Raw genomic sequence first — 15,152 nt, 5'->3', positions numbered from 1 at the left:
TAAAACAGATTTAATAAACCAAAATGTAAATATTTTATTATTTAGATGAAAACTCTAAAATTTATATTAAATATGTAAAATTTTCATATTTTATAATATAATTAACATATAATATTTTGAGAAATAGATATTTTATAGAGTATAAAAGATGTAAAAGGCTGATCTTCAATAATTCATTATACATATTAAATTTAGCATGATATTTGTAATGTTTTGTATATTCTGTAAGTGAAATAATATATTTAAATCGAATGATGCCATTCAATTCTTACCAAAACTTCCATATAAATCCTACAATAAAATATATCTTATATTTTAAAATATAAGCTCAAAAATATAATATAGTTGTTAATAATAATAAATGCTATTTTAGTTTATTTATATAGAAAATAATATTTTTTAATATAATATTACCTATAATATTACTCATAATATTACTTATAACTTGTTTCCTGTTTCTTTATAAAAATACAATGACTCAATAAATATTAATTTGTCTTTTTATACTTTTTTTGTTCTAATCCAACAGATTGTTCATAATCATCATGTTTTCTTTTCTTTTTCTTAGAATGGTGCTTATTTTTCTCTAAAGGCGCTAAAATCTCTACATCTTTTTCACTATATAATTCACTTTTTTTTTCCGTATTTGATGATCCAAAAACACTTGAATCAAACTAAATCCTCTTAAAAATATACTAAATCCATCCAATTTAACCTACTCCCGGTATAGGTCCTGGATAAAGGTTAAATGCCACCTCAATTAGCTCTGGATCTAAATCTTCAATAAATCTCTCTGTTTTTCCTTCTTTAGGCCCAAAAATTAAATCCCTAATAAATCTATCTTTTAAAATAACATTCTTTCCTATTAATAAAATCGTTATAAGACCTTCTTTATCTTTCATTCTACCATTTACTACCTGGAAATTCCTGAATATGTCCTTTATATGATTGTCTCATCTTTTTCTTATTACCAAACTCATCTACTCGTGCTACTCGAGATGCCAATGAACTTAACCCATAAATCTGCTGCAAATCTTCTGTAACAAGAGGATATGTTATAGAATAACTTGAATGATTAACAAAATGAAAGGTTTCTATCTCTTATGACGTAAATTTACTCATTTTTAACCAAAAAAAAAAGAAAAAAAATCCTACTAACCTTCTTTCTTATCATTCATTATTGATTTTATAATTTAAATACTTATAAATATCCATCCAACCCTTAATTTTGCACTAATTTTTTTTTTTGGTCGTTCAAGGCTGCGCCTTAGTAATTTATCGATAACTTAAAAAATCTACTAACATATTAATAATAAATCTTAATAATCTTAATAATCTTAATAATATTTATTAATAATCTTAATAATATTAAGATTAATGGCAGAAATAGGGGAGAAATCCTCTATATTAGAGGATAAGAATACATCTCAAGATTCATTATTAAAGAAAACAATAAGAACTACAGGATCACACGCAATTCTGGTTAATCCTCGACAAGTAAGTCTTTATAGAAACAAGTTTAAAGAATTAACAAGATTTAGAAAGAAAATCCAGTTATTGTGTGTAATTTGTTTTTTTTTTAATTTAAATTATGAGTAATTAAGAGTTAATATTTAGAAACATATACGTAATGTGGCATTGGTATTGAATTTTTTTTTTTATTGGTAAATCATGAAAAAATCAGGAATATAGGGATAGTATGGCGGATTTTATACTTGGAGCAACTACATGTGCACTTTTCTTAAGGTTTAGAAGGGTATATTTGAGATATTTTATTGAATAAGAATAGTCTTCGATATCATCAACTTTACCCAGAATATATATATCATAGAATTCAAATGCTTGGAAAAAAGTATATTTTAAGAATATTATTAATTTTAGTGGATATTGTAGGGAAAAATAAGTTGAATTGAATAAATTTTTGAAGATTTAGGATAATCATGAAGCGCCAATTCGTGAATTAACAAAAACATGTGTTATATATAATTTTACGATGATACTTTCATGGAGGTTTAATTTATAAATGTATTTCTGGGTGATTTTTAATGAGATAGTTTTCAAGAAGCAGGAAGATATTTAGAAACATATAAATCGTTTGAACATGCATCTTTTAATACGATTCAAGGGAAAAATTTGGATGATTATTATAGTAGACTTGTGGAATGTTTTTCGACAATGAGAAATATTAATAGAGATGATGCATTTTCTATTGTTGGAAACTTTAGAAGTTTAAAACGAGCTATTAATGCAGATAAAGAAGAAATTATGATGATAAGTGGGTGGGGAGAACAAAAGGTATATAAATGTATTTATATGTATATTTCAAATAACAACTAGAAACAAGGCAAGTCGATTTAAGAAAACAGTAACATTACCATTTGTTGTAAAAGATTCCCCAAAATAATTAAATACAATCATGACATGAATAAATTGTCGTTAACATTATATGCTAAATCATTAACTATTTCATAAATAATAGTTGGAATTTAATATAGATATAAATATAAATAAATAAATAAATATATATATATAATGAGTAAAATCAATTGTATATGTTATTTATGTTGGATTTTTTCTTTTTTGCGTTTTTCTTTGCCACTTTTTTTCTAGATGTAATATAGGAAGTACATGCTTTTTTATTACTTTTTATTTCATTTGAGCTAGAACTTCTTTTTCTTTTCAAAGAATTTATCATTCCATCTTCAATTTTTGACAAGGCCTTTTTTTTTTCTCTTTCTTGTCTTTCTTGACGCTGTTTAATAACATTAATATTCTTTTAATATTAGCATTAGTATATATAAAAAAATATGTATTACTTCAAGAGCAAATTCAACAATTAAACGCTTTTTTATTTCTTTATTTTTTTTCGAGCTTATCTTCCTTCCATTAAGCCAACGAAGCCCCATTAAAGCCCATCTATGCCCCACATATTCAATAAAGCCATATCCTCGTTTATGTCCATTTTTTTCTTCAATAATCTTAGCTTGTCGAACAATTCCTTTATCACCTTTTTTAGGATTACCATCTCGAAGCTTTTCTTCCCGAGTCAATGGCATTCTTTTATTTTCCTTTACCTCCTTAGCAAAGTTCACACATGCTTCCCTTGCTAAAGCCTTTAACTCTTTATCAGAAATATCTTTAGGGATATTTCTTATTGACAATCTTGTAAGAGATATGTATAATGATGGATTTTTTTCTAGTAATTTCTTCCTCTGAATTAAACTTTGATTTCTTATATTACGATCTGTTTCGCTTAATAGCTCATATAAAGGTGATTTAGGATCAATATATCCTTCATCTAATAAAAATATATTTCTTTTATCAATATTTTTTCCAAGCATATGCATTCTCTTTTTTTTATTATCATTCTTCATTATAGAGATATCCTCTTTGTTTAGCGCAGATGAAACATTTAATAAATTACCATCCAATACAAATTTCTTAGCATCATTATCAATTACTTCATTCTGAAGTATACTTGATTTATTAATTAACCAATCAAACTTTTTCGACAAAGTCCAATATAACTTAAGACAATTGTCCATATCTTCTTTATTGATAAAACGAATAAAAGCTATTCCTTTAGATTTTTCAGTTAATGTATCTATAACAAGTTGTGCATATTTTAAACGGCCAAATTGACTAAAATGAGAAAAAAGAGCCTCGTTTGTAGTTTTAAATGAAATATTCCTTACAAATATCGTATTTTCATTATCATAATTTAGAATACTTGAATCTTTCTTTTTTTTGGTCAAAATATTTCGAGAATTATTTTCATTGTCAATTTTTGTACTAATTATACTATCTTCATCTTCCAAAAATTCTGATGTATTTTCCATATTCATATCGTCCTCTTCAAAATCTTGTTCTTTTTCTAAAAATTTTTTCCATTCAGTTTGACTTAAAGCCCAGTCAACTGCAATATTTCGACCATCAAGTTCAATTCCATTTATATTTTTTATAGCATTCTCTGCTTCCGATTCTTTTTTCATGTGAACAAATGCAAATCCACTCATCTTTCCTCCTTTTTTCCTAGGAATAATAACATTTATCACTTTTCCATATTCACTAAATTTTGAAAAAAATACATCATCTTTTTTTCTTATTGACCATGGTAGATTCCTTATAATCAAAAATGGCCTTCGCGCTCCTATTTTATCATCTTTTGCCTTTGTATCATTTTCTAATATACTATCTTTGGGATTTCGATTTCTACGTCTAGCAAATTCTGCTTTTAAGTAATGCCCCTCCATTTTTTTTTGACTTAATTCAAAAATAACTTTCTCCGCATCTGAATGTGTTAAAAAACTTACAAATCCATATCCTTTTGATTTTTTTGTTTCTGGATCTGTAACAATAATTGCATGTTTAACCGGTGCTATTTCAGAGAAAAAACATAGAAATGGTTCTAACGTTATATTCAATGGTATTCTCCGAACAAAAATAGTCGTATTTCCTTCTTTTTTCTTCTCATTTCCATCCATTTCATGTCTTTCCAATACTTCATTACTTATTTAAATAATTTCTTTATTAAATTTACTTAAAAATAACTCCTTAAAAACAGCATTAACCCTCCTAATATTTATAATGTTTGTAATATTTAAATGACCTATTTGCGCAGATAAATTGGTAATTAGATTTTTTAAAGTCAATTTTTACTGCATCGTAACTTAAATTTTTTTCAAAATTTTCAATAAGCTATTTATATTAGATATTTTTATATATTACTTGTCAATATTTAGGATTATATGATAATACTTACTAATATATTTTGTATTAATGACCGATCATAGCTTTGAAACAGAATGTAAATGATATATTTTAAAGAAACGACAAAATTTAACATGATTTAGCAAAATCTATACTTCCTCCCAAAGATGATCCTATTCCTTTATCATATCTTTCTCAGTGTGATGGTAGTAATGAGGGTTTTCCTGTTTATGTTGCCATTAAAGGCATGGTTTTTGATGTAACACCTAACAGAGCCTCGTATGGTATATTTTTTTTATGAATTAGTGTCTATTGCCTTAAGATCCGCTAGGTCCAGGAGGTAGCTATCATGTATTTGCAGGAAAAGATGGATCAAGAGGTCTTGGAAAAAGTAGTCTTAAAGAAGAAGATGCAACAGCTGATTATTCGGATTTGAATGAAAGTGAACTTCAAACATTAGAAAAATGGGTTGATTTTTTTTCCAAAGTATCTTACCTAATGAGAAAATAAAACATAATTGATATATATATATAGAAATATAATATTGTCGGAAAAGTTGTTCAAGATTAAATATAAATAAGAAATATCAAAAGATAAGTAGTAATAGTTCTATTGTTTTTGTTAGTAATAAATTATGTTTTATTAATAAACTATGTCCAAAGTCGAATTGTGGCATCGACTCCACAAGAAAAAAGCCAAGGTTGTTTTGGATGCCATTGTGCATTAAATACGCCTAAAGAATTCTTGATTTCATGGCCTTTTAAAATCTTTAATGGTACTAATAAAGCATTTTCCATTAAATCACTATATACCATCCCATGAAAAACTTGAATTGTTCCATCATCACTGGTTGAACAAAATAATGGATATTGTCCTTTATGGAATTTTACGCTTTTTAATGCTTTTGCATGATAACATAATGTTTTATAAGGCCTAGATGATAAATCCATATCAACCCAAACTAATTTTTTATCATATGAACCAATAATAACATTATCACCTTGAGGATGTATATCAATTGAAGATATCCATTTTACCCCAGGTTGAATAATTTTTATTAGTTCTTGTTTTATCAAATTATAAACTTTTACGTATCTCTGAGTCTAATTTTTTAAGCATAAATCATATATATATATATATATGTCTTTCTTACCGCTACAAAAAAGAGAGGTTTTGTAGGATGAAACTCTACTTTTTGAATTATACCTTTAACTTTTTTAAACGGTGATTGTGATTGATGTTTAGAAAGTAAATGAACTAAGACAGACGTATTTCCACTTTCCGGCAAAACCGTAGCAAAATAATCTCCATTACGATGCCATGTAACTTGCTTAATAGATTTTTTAGTATTTAACAACACAAGTAATCCTTTATCTATTTGCTTGAAATCAGGTTTTAACCATTTTGCAAGATTTTGTTTCATTTGAGATTTTTCTATATCAAATCCTAAATTACAAAATTCTTTAGCTGAATCTTTAATGCTGTCATTAAATATTGAAGGCAAAAGTATATAAATATTATTTCCACTACAAAAATTAATAAATTGTATATATATATATATATATATATATCAAAAGTAAGCAATTACCATGATGCTATAATTATATCTGAATTTTTTACAGGTCTCCATGCTATAGAATTAATAGATTCATTATTATTGTTACAGTTAAAATTCCAGATTTCTCTTCCAGTAATTATTTCCCAAATACGAACAATTCCATCATCTCCACCACTTGCAAGCCATGTACCAGTAGAATCAACATCAATTGAATGTACAGGTCCTTTATGCCCTTTATATATAATCATACATTTTGTCGGGAAAGGACGAAGATCTTCTAATAAAGGAAGTTTTGGTATAAGAGATTCAGGATCGATATTTAACTACACAATTATCAAACAAAAAAAAAAGAATATCAAGAAAATTAAACCCTATTTTTTCGGATTCTAGGTGCTAAGTAAAGATCTAAACATCTTTCAAAACGTTCTTGTATAAACTGATTGTATCCAGGCACAAGTCTTAAAGATTTATACTTTGACGGTAAGTATTTCTTTTCCCGGTCCTCATAAGATGTATTATTCCATTTATTTATTTCGTCTTCAGAAGGTAAATACTCTTCAGGAGGATTATAACTTTCGTCATGAGTAGGTAATGATATTTTTGGCGCAGGAATATGCATAATATGATCATAAGGTTTTAAAGAAGTATCACTCCAAATATCATAAAATAAAGGCTGTCTAATTCCCTTCTTTGGCTTATCTAGTACTATTCTTCCAGCACGAATAGCTTGAACAATCTTCATAATCTATTATGTATAATTTTAATCATTGATATCACAATTTCTTGTTAATACCCTTTTTCTCTCATTTTTACTTGGTATAAATCGTCTTTTGGGCTCTGGAGCACAGCTTAAAGGTGTTTTTTCCTGTTTTCCCGAAAAGTAATCAACATACATCTTAAAAATTAATAATCAATTATAAAATAATCCATATAAAAACCTCATATGGATCAAATCCATCATCTGGAATTTCCATTTCCTGTATTTTTTTAACTATTTCTAATTCTTCAGATGTAAGTCTAATATCTTCTCCTGTATCTTTGTCTATTACACCCGTCCTTAATCAATTAGTCTTTCTTTAAAACATAATCTAAGCATTACCATCCTTCCTTATCTTCTATCGTATTTAAAAGTGTATCTAATGCCGTTTTGGTCATCGGCCTCATAATCTTTTTCCCATTAATATCATATCCCTTAATTAAAATTAATTTAAAAATTATAAAGATCAATTAAATGTACAATATGTGGAAAATTCTCATATTTCTCTAAAGAAATATTTCCAATTGTATTATACGTCTCTTCTGTTGAACTATCCGATCCATAACCTGGTATAATTTCTGGATACTTTTCTTGATCTCTTTGTTTTTCTCCTGAAATCAGTTTTTCATATAAAAAAAAACCCTCTTTTATTTTTTCATCTTCATTTCTATCCTCTCCGGAAATAACTTCTGTATCATAAGTATCTGTCGATAACAATTCCCATTCTCTGTCTTCCTCTTCATTAGATAATATTTCCCTATTTTCCACTACATCTTTGCTTTCTTCTAAAGAATATAGATCTTCTAATGAATATAGACCTTCTTTACCTAGATTAAAACTCTTCTTATCCTGCTTTAACTTTTCTGTATCTAGCACGTTTAAATCATAAAATATATATCAATAATCCTTTCTCATCACTCACTTTTCATCTCCTAAAAGAAATAATCCCTATACATAAATCTAATAGAGTTAATACTTATTATTCATAAACAATCATTATTTATAAAACTTCTTATTAACTCAAAAAATTCCCAATTTTAAATTACTTGTTTTTAATAAACTAATATGTTTCTTAGTCAGAATCAATAAATAAATCAATTAACTAACAGAATGGTTTTATTTTATAGTATAAAAGGATTTGCGTCCTGCGCTTTGAGTTGTTTAAATTAAGAATCTTATTTGGTTTAAGATGGTAGAAGAATCAATGATATTATACATTCCTAACCCTAACCCTAACCCTGACACGTAGGTGTATAACCTGACCTAAACCTAAGTGTTATGAATAAACATAACCCTAATACTATATAAACCTAACCCTGACCCTATGCACTACACCCTACACCCTACACACTACACACTACACCCTAAATGTACACTCTATACCTAGGTTGTATAAATATAGCTTATATAGATATACCATGTAGTCTATAGCATATAGTCTATACCTTATAAATACACCTTATAAATACATCCTATAAATTCATATTATAAATAAAACTTGTATACAAACCATATACCTCTACACCTTGGAAATATACTCTATACCTATAAACTACAAATAAGCCCTACACCTCCAATCTATACCTCTAACCTATATTTACAACGTATATCTACAACGTATATCTACAACGTATACCTATACCATATAACATATACCATATACGATAACATATACGATAACATACACCCTATACTCTATACCCTATACACTATACACTATGCCCTATACCCCGTGACCTATAACCTGTGCCCTACACCCTACATTCTACGACCTACACCCTAACCCTACACCTACTCTGTTCTAACCACAACCCTAACCCTGCCCGCCTCATTTACCCTCCGCTTTTTGAGAAAAGTTACTGAGCAAACGTCACTTAAATATAAACCAATCGTTGGTAAAAAAGATAAAATATATAGATTTTCTATAGAAATTAGATATTTAAGGATATTTAAAAGATGGGATTATCTATATCTAAGTTACTTCAAGGGTTATTTGGAAAAAAGGAAATGCGTATTCTAATGGTTGGATTAGATGCAGCAGGTATATATATAATGAATATCATAACAAGTTAATAAAAAAAATAGGAAAAACAACCATTCTATATAAATTGAAATTAGGGGAAATTGTTACAACAATTCCAACTATTGGTATGTTTAGATGAAGAAAGAAAATCAAAGAATTAATTATTAATATGTAGGGTTTAATGTGGAGACAGTTGAATACAAAAATATTTCTTTTACGGTATGGGATGTTGGTGGACAAGATAAAATTAGACCATTGTGGAGACATTATTTTCAAAATACACAAGGTATAAAGTGATTATTAAGGAAAAATATTATTTAGAAATATTATAAACTAAATATAATAATTAGGAATTATCTTTGTCGTTGATTCAAATGATCGAGAGCGTATTTCAGAAGCACGTGAAGAACTTATGAGAATGTTGAATGAGGATGAATTACGTGATGCGGTGCTTTTAGTATTTGCCAATAAACAGGATTTGCCAAACGCTATGAATGCAGCGGAAATTACAGATAAATTGGGTATTGTAAGTATGAGATTTTTGTAAGTACTAGTTTAATATATAAATAGAGTAATATAAGAAATCGAATATGGTATATTCAAGCAACATGTGCAACATCAGGAGGTGAGCATAGGTTTTTTATTAGAAGATTTTGTTATTAATTGTTATGAAAGATGGTCTTTATGAGGGCTTAGATTGGCTTTCATTGAATTTGAAAAAGAAATGTTCAAGTTATTAAGCACAAGAATTTTATTATATGAAACATGTAATTAACATGTCATTTGGGTTTCTGAAAAAAAAATAATAGGTCGGGGTAGATTAGTGTTTATTATTTCAACTTAATATTATTAGTTCTTGTGTTTAGATTTATTCCTATTTTTAATAGCAATTGAAGGACATATTGCTATATTATTATATTACTTCATTCTATTGTTTATAAAAATTAATATTTTTAATATTTTATAACTTATCAGTCATTTTTATCCTTGTTCTTTTATATAATTTTATAAAATTGTTCGAAGCGCAAAGTATTATTTGCTCTTTTAGATATTAAATATTTAAAAAAAGGTATTAATTATACATTAAATTGAGAGTTTTATCAATACATATAATAAAAATCGTCATGTATTTCAATTAAACATAAATTGTATAATATTTATATATGGGTTATACACGTTAAAAAATATAATTTTAAATATATTACATATTATATAAAATAATAAAGACAAAATATTTATTAACAATAATATAACATGTTTTTTCATAAGAATAATTGATAAAAATTAATTTCATCTTTTATTTTTTATATACCAAAAAGCTATTATGTTTTTTATTAAATAAAAAATTGCTAAACAATTATTTTGATATTTAAACATAAATCTAAATCCTCATTTTCATAATCTTTGAAAAGATATAACAAATAAATATCAATTAATAAAATTACAAATTTTTATAATTTTTTATTTTTATAAATTAATAATATGATTCATAAATAACCAAAATAAAAATAAAATTATAAAAAAAATTCAATATCTTAGAAATTGTTAAAAAAACATTCATCTAAATTCAGATTTTATAATTATAAATAATATAAAATCTAAATCAAAAATATGTTTATAATTTTTTAAAACATTTTAATCGTATTTTTGATTTTAACTCATTATAAATTATTCAATATAAAATATTAAATACCAAATTATTAATTAGCATTATAATATAATAAAATGAAAATAGTTTCTATCTAAAAATAATTAAATATTTTAATACAATCACTACGTTTCCTAATAAATCTATGCAAATAAATATAATCAATTAGATTCTTCATCAAATTTTCCTAACAAAAGTTCCCTTTGTTTTTTTCAATTAATTTTCTGTTTAATAGAATCTATAAAAGATAAATCATTTTCAAAGGAAACAGTCTTAGAATAATTAGATCCTCGACAAAAAGACATATATGAATAATCATGATTAAAAAAAAAAGAAAGGATAAGCTTAAAATGGATCATAACAATGTGTTTTTCCCATTGAAGAAAGAAAAGGTGGTTGCAAATAATTTCATTGATTTTTTTGTTAACAACCTTTATAAAAAATGTAATATAGATAAACTGTTGATAAAAAAAAAAATAATAAAAACTGATAAAAGCAAAATTAAAAGAAAAGATGTAATCAAAACTAAATAATTATAAATACAAATTTATTAAACAATTATAAAATATTATTTTGGCATCCAAGTATTGGTCTTCGAAATTATCGTCTTTCCTGAATCTCCGATAATAATGGACAAACAGAAGAATTAAACAAAAGCTCCAAGCTACAGAGTTTTCAAAAACCATTTAAATATTTAATATAAAAGTATCTAAATTGCAATAACCTAACAGTGAATCTTCAGAAATAAGCATAAAGCTCATTAAAACCCTATTTTCTTCATACGTTTTTTTTTTAAAATAAAGACAAGAAATTATTAAAAAACAGACATTTGATTATAATTTTTAAGCCACCCTTTAAAAATACATAGTTTCTCTTAAAAATACATAAAAAATCTATTATATAAGAATTTTATAATAAAAAAATCTCATTTACCTATATTTCAAACGAATTCAATTCAAATTTAGCTCTTATTATGGTATATATTTATACAGTATATATATCATATTTTAAAGGGAAATATTTCAGTAATAAATAACTAATAGGAAAATAATTGAATAGTTCTTTATAAGACAAAAATTTCTAAGATAAATCTTTTTTTTGGAACAAAAATAATATTTTTACACTTTTTTTAAAAATGCATAATATAAATCAAACAACATTTTTATCAGCAATTCAGATGCTTAATCTTGAGCAACTTCATAGTGAAATTTCAATGTTGAATAATTCAATTAAACACTTGATTCGTTCTAATAATGATTTAAAAGAATATACACAAGAAGCTTGGGCAGAAGAAACCATCAAAGAAAATGAACAAGTAATTATAAGACAGAAAGAAAAAATAGAGATGATTTCAAAAGAAATAGAAAAGAGAAATGCATTAAAAGATAACAATACATATATATTATCATCTAAAGATGTATAATTTTTAATACATCTTTAATACCAGAAAAACAAATTAAAAATAAAACAAAAGGAGACAAAACAAAGTTATCAATTCATATTCATTCAATTCTTATACAGGATAATATTCGATTTATTATACATGTATCACTTTATATTTTCAACTTTTTTTTGAAATAATTCTATACTTTCTAAACATCAAATAAGTAATAGTATCAAATATATAACACTAAAATGATTTTATTTGGATTAAGTTATAGATTTTTTTCAAATATTTTAAAAAAGTAAGTTATAAACAAATCATATTATATTTCATAAAAAGTTCAAATTTATTAAATTCGAAAATTTATTAAATTTTTGATACTTATAAAATATACATTTTTTAGAACTTATGAAAATCTAAAGAGGTTAGATTTCTTCGATATTATCTATTCTTACATTAAATTACGTAGATATTTGAAAAATATTTAATTTATATGAGATGGGAGTCAAAGAAAGTTATTTAAGAAGAATATTTTTTGGGCAGTTGCTTATTAATTTGGATTCACATAATCTTATTACATATAAAAGGATATCATCATCTTTTAAATATAAAAACATATATTTATTAAATACAAGACAATATTCGCAGGGTATGAGTTCATTTAAATTAAATCCAACCCGAGGATCTGGTTCTTTTCTAAAGGAATATGGCACTAATTTAACTGAATTGGCGAAATTAGGAAAACTTGATCCAGTGATAGGCGCAAGTTATCCATTATTTTGAATTTTATATACTGAATTTATAAAGAGAGGAGAAGAAATCAGAAGAACAATACAAATTTTATCACGTAGAATTAAAAAGTATGTTTATTTTTAAAATTAGCTAGATTAATATTTTTGGAGTAATCCAGCATTAGTAGGACCGGCAGGTGTAGGTAAAACAGCAATTATAGAAGGACTTGGTACAATAATTATGTTAAATAAATCCTTTATGAACAATTTTTAGCACAACATATTATTAAAAAAGAAGTTCCAGAATCTATGAAAAACAAAAGTGTAATATCTCTTGATATAGGGTCTCTTATAAGTGGATCAAAAGTTATATATATTAAGATACTTATTATTATGATTAACAATACAGTAGTACCGTGGAGAATTTGAAGAACGATTAAAAGGTGTTTTAAAGGATATTGAAAATGCTAATAGAGAGATTATATTATTCATTGATGAATTACATATATTATTTGGACTTGGAAAAACAGAAGGATCGGTTGATGCATCTAATTTATTAAAACCAGCATTAGCACGTGGCCAGCTTCAATGTTGTGGTGCAACAACTATTGAAGAATATAGAAAATATATAGAAAAAGATGCAGCACTTGCAAGAAGATTTCAGCCAGTATATATTAACGAGCCTACTGTCTCGGATACTATTTCTATTCTTAGAGGATTAAAAGAAAAATATGAAGTGCATCATGGTGTAAGAATTACAGATGCAGCTTTAGTAACGGCTGCAGTATATTCAAATAGATATATAACAGACCGATTTTTGCCGGATAAGGTTCTTCTTTCCTTTTTATTGTAACATTTTATTGATTTAGAAAGGCAATTGATCTTGTTGATGAAGCAGCTTCTTCTCTTCGTTTACAACAAGAATCCAAACCTGATGCTATTCAAGAATTAGATAAAATAATAATGACACATCAGATAGAATTAGAAAGTTTGCGCAAAGAATCAGATGCTATAAGCATTGAAAGAAGAGAAAAACTAGAAAAGGATTTAAAAAAAAAACAAGAAGAAGTTTCTGTATTAAACGAGAAATGGATTAAAGAAAAGTTTACTTTCATAAAATATTATAATTTTTTCTAAAATAATATAGAAACGAATTATTATCTATTAAAACAGCACAAGAAAAACTTGATCGTGCTAGAACAGATTTAGAACATGCACAGCGTGAAGGAAACTATGCACGTGCAAGTGAACTTCAATATTCAATTATACCTGAATTGCAAAAAAAAGTTCCTAAAGAGGGAGATTTAGATAAAACTAATTCGCTTCTTCATGATTCTGTAACATCAGAAGACATAGCCTTAATTGTATCTAGGGCTACTAGTATTCCAACTTCTAGCCTAATGCGTGGAGAGAAAGATAAATTGATGACTATGGAAGATGCTCTAAGGAAAAAAATACGTGGACAAGATCAAGCTCTTAAAGTTGTTGCAAATGCAGTTAGATTGAGTCGAGCTGGGTTGCAAGATGAAAAAAGGCCACTTTCAAGTTTCCTGTTTTTAGGGCCTACAGGAGTGGGAAAAACTGCTCTTTGTAAAGCATTGGCTGAATTTCTTTTTGACAGTGAAAATTCCATGATACGTTTTGATATGTCTGAATTTCAGGAAAAACATAGCATTTCTCGCTTAATTGGTTCACCTCCTGGATATATTGGATATGAAGAAAGTGGTGAACTCACAGAGGCTGTTAGAAGAAAGCCTTATTCAGTTATACTATTTGATGAACTTGAAAAAGCTCATCGTGATATTTCTAATTTATTATTACAAGTTTTGGATGAAGGAAGTTTGAAAGATTCTCAAGGCCGCAAAATCAATTTCAAATCTACTCTTATAATTGCTACATCTAATTTAGGTTCTGATATTTTAATTAATGATCAATCGCCTGAGGGAACAATAAGTGAGAAAACCAAAAAGGCCGTTATGGAAATTGTAGAAGCCACTTATCCACCCGAATTTTTGAACAGAATAACAGCTATTCACTGTTTTAATAAACTTGGACGTAAATGTTTAAGAGACATAGTTAATATTCGTCTTCAAGAGATTCAAGAACGATTAAATGACCGTAAAATTGTACTAAACGTAGACGAAGAATCTAAAGAATGGTTAAGTGAAAAAGGATATTCTTTAACATATGGCGCAAGACCACTTAATCGTTTTATTGAGGAAAAAATACTTGTTCCTATGTCTTCATTACTTATACAGGGCAAAATAAAATCTAATGAAACCGTTTTTGTAAAATTGAACAAAAATACTTCAGATTTAGAAGTATGTTCAAATCATTAAAA

The 15,152-nt window shown here is 26.3% G+C and overlaps 8 protein-coding genes across 8 annotated transcripts; 5 read left to right on the top strand and 3 right to left on the bottom strand.

The window, feature by feature from the left end:
* Nucleotides 1-444: 444 nt before the first annotated feature.
* T552_01837 (hypothetical protein) lies at nt 445-1,222 on the bottom strand. Its single transcript, XM_018370402.1, has 4 exons — nt 1,160-1,222; nt 918-1,100; nt 720-862; nt 445-674 (listed from the first exon to the last, which is right to left on the bottom strand). The coding sequence occupies exons 1-4, from the start codon at nt 1,176-1,178 to the stop codon at nt 489-491; spliced, it is 531 nt and encodes a 176-aa protein (XP_018226119.1). The 5' UTR covers nt 1,179-1,222; the 3' UTR covers nt 445-488.
* Nucleotides 1,223-1,331: 109 nt separating this feature from the next.
* T552_01836 (hypothetical protein) lies at nt 1,332-2,450 on the top strand. The gene is made up of 7 exons (XM_018370401.1): nt 1,332-1,497; nt 1,542-1,559; nt 1,618-1,746; nt 1,790-1,889; nt 1,934-2,010; nt 2,055-2,295; nt 2,345-2,450. Exons 3-7 carry the CDS (start codon nt 1,700-1,702, stop codon nt 2,402-2,404), a joined length of 525 nt encoding a protein of 174 aa, XP_018226118.1. The 5' UTR covers nt 1,332-1,497; nt 1,542-1,559; nt 1,618-1,699; the 3' UTR covers nt 2,405-2,450.
* A 46-nt stretch (nt 2,451-2,496) lies between these two features.
* On the bottom strand, nt 2,497-4,532 carry T552_01835 (hypothetical protein). The gene is made up of 2 exons (XM_018370400.1): nt 2,817-4,532; nt 2,497-2,773 (listed from the first exon to the last, which is right to left on the bottom strand). The coding sequence occupies exons 1-2, from the start codon at nt 4,482-4,484 to the stop codon at nt 2,543-2,545; spliced, it is 1,899 nt and encodes a 632-aa protein (XP_018226117.1). The 5' UTR covers nt 4,485-4,532; the 3' UTR covers nt 2,497-2,542.
* Nucleotides 4,533-4,737: 205 nt separating this feature from the next.
* T552_01834 (hypothetical protein) lies at nt 4,738-5,325 on the top strand. The gene is made up of 4 exons (XM_018370399.1): nt 4,738-4,807; nt 4,854-4,994; nt 5,042-5,196; nt 5,245-5,325. Exons 1-4 carry the CDS (start codon nt 4,780-4,782, stop codon nt 5,278-5,280), a joined length of 360 nt encoding a protein of 119 aa, XP_018226116.1. The 5' UTR covers nt 4,738-4,779; the 3' UTR covers nt 5,281-5,325.
* Nucleotides 5,316-7,987, bottom strand: T552_01833 (hypothetical protein). The gene is made up of 10 exons (XM_018370398.1): nt 7,948-7,987; nt 7,853-7,894; nt 7,506-7,810; nt 7,368-7,459; nt 7,207-7,324; nt 7,062-7,163; nt 6,639-7,013; nt 6,299-6,591; nt 5,864-6,236; nt 5,316-5,813 (listed from the first exon to the last, which is right to left on the bottom strand). Exons 1-10 carry the CDS (start codon nt 7,952-7,954, stop codon nt 5,361-5,363), a joined length of 2,160 nt encoding a protein of 719 aa, XP_018226115.1. The 5' UTR covers nt 7,955-7,987; the 3' UTR covers nt 5,316-5,360.
* A 935-nt stretch (nt 7,988-8,922) lies between these two features.
* T552_01832 (ADP-ribosylation factor) lies at nt 8,923-9,834 on the top strand. The gene is made up of 6 exons (XM_018370397.1): nt 8,923-9,066; nt 9,111-9,173; nt 9,224-9,334; nt 9,399-9,574; nt 9,619-9,673; nt 9,724-9,834. Exons 1-6 carry the CDS (start codon nt 8,982-8,984, stop codon nt 9,786-9,788), a joined length of 555 nt encoding a protein of 184 aa, XP_018226114.1. The 5' UTR covers nt 8,923-8,981; the 3' UTR covers nt 9,789-9,834.
* A 1,951-nt stretch (nt 9,835-11,785) lies between these two features.
* T552_01831 (hypothetical protein) lies at nt 11,786-12,165 on the top strand. The gene has a single exon (XM_018370396.1). The coding sequence runs from the start codon at nt 11,832-11,834 to the stop codon at nt 12,117-12,119; it is 288 nt and encodes a 95-aa protein (XP_018226113.1). The 5' UTR covers nt 11,786-11,831; the 3' UTR covers nt 12,120-12,165.
* A 413-nt stretch (nt 12,166-12,578) lies between these two features.
* On the top strand, nt 12,579-15,150 carry T552_01830 (hsp78-like protein; the record flags this gene model as incomplete). The annotated part of the gene is made up of 7 exons (XM_018370395.1): nt 12,579-12,833; nt 12,888-12,940; nt 12,983-13,041; nt 13,086-13,177; nt 13,224-13,640; nt 13,685-13,914; nt 13,959-15,150. The coding sequence occupies 7 exons, from the start codon at nt 12,579-12,581 to the stop codon at nt 15,148-15,150; spliced, it is 2,298 nt and encodes a 765-aa protein (XP_018226112.1).
* Nucleotides 15,151-15,152: the final 2 nt, after the last annotated feature.

This window comes from Pneumocystis carinii (assembly GCF_001477545.1).
Source record: "Pneumocystis carinii B80 chromosome Unknown supercont1.7, whole genome shotgun sequence".
In the NCBI taxonomy this organism is placed as follows: Eukaryota; Fungi; Ascomycota; class Pneumocystomycetes; order Pneumocystales; family Pneumocystaceae; genus Pneumocystis; species Pneumocystis carinii.
The sequence above is the reverse complement of the archived record's forward strand: the minus strand, read 5'-3'. Positions and strand labels throughout refer to the sequence as shown.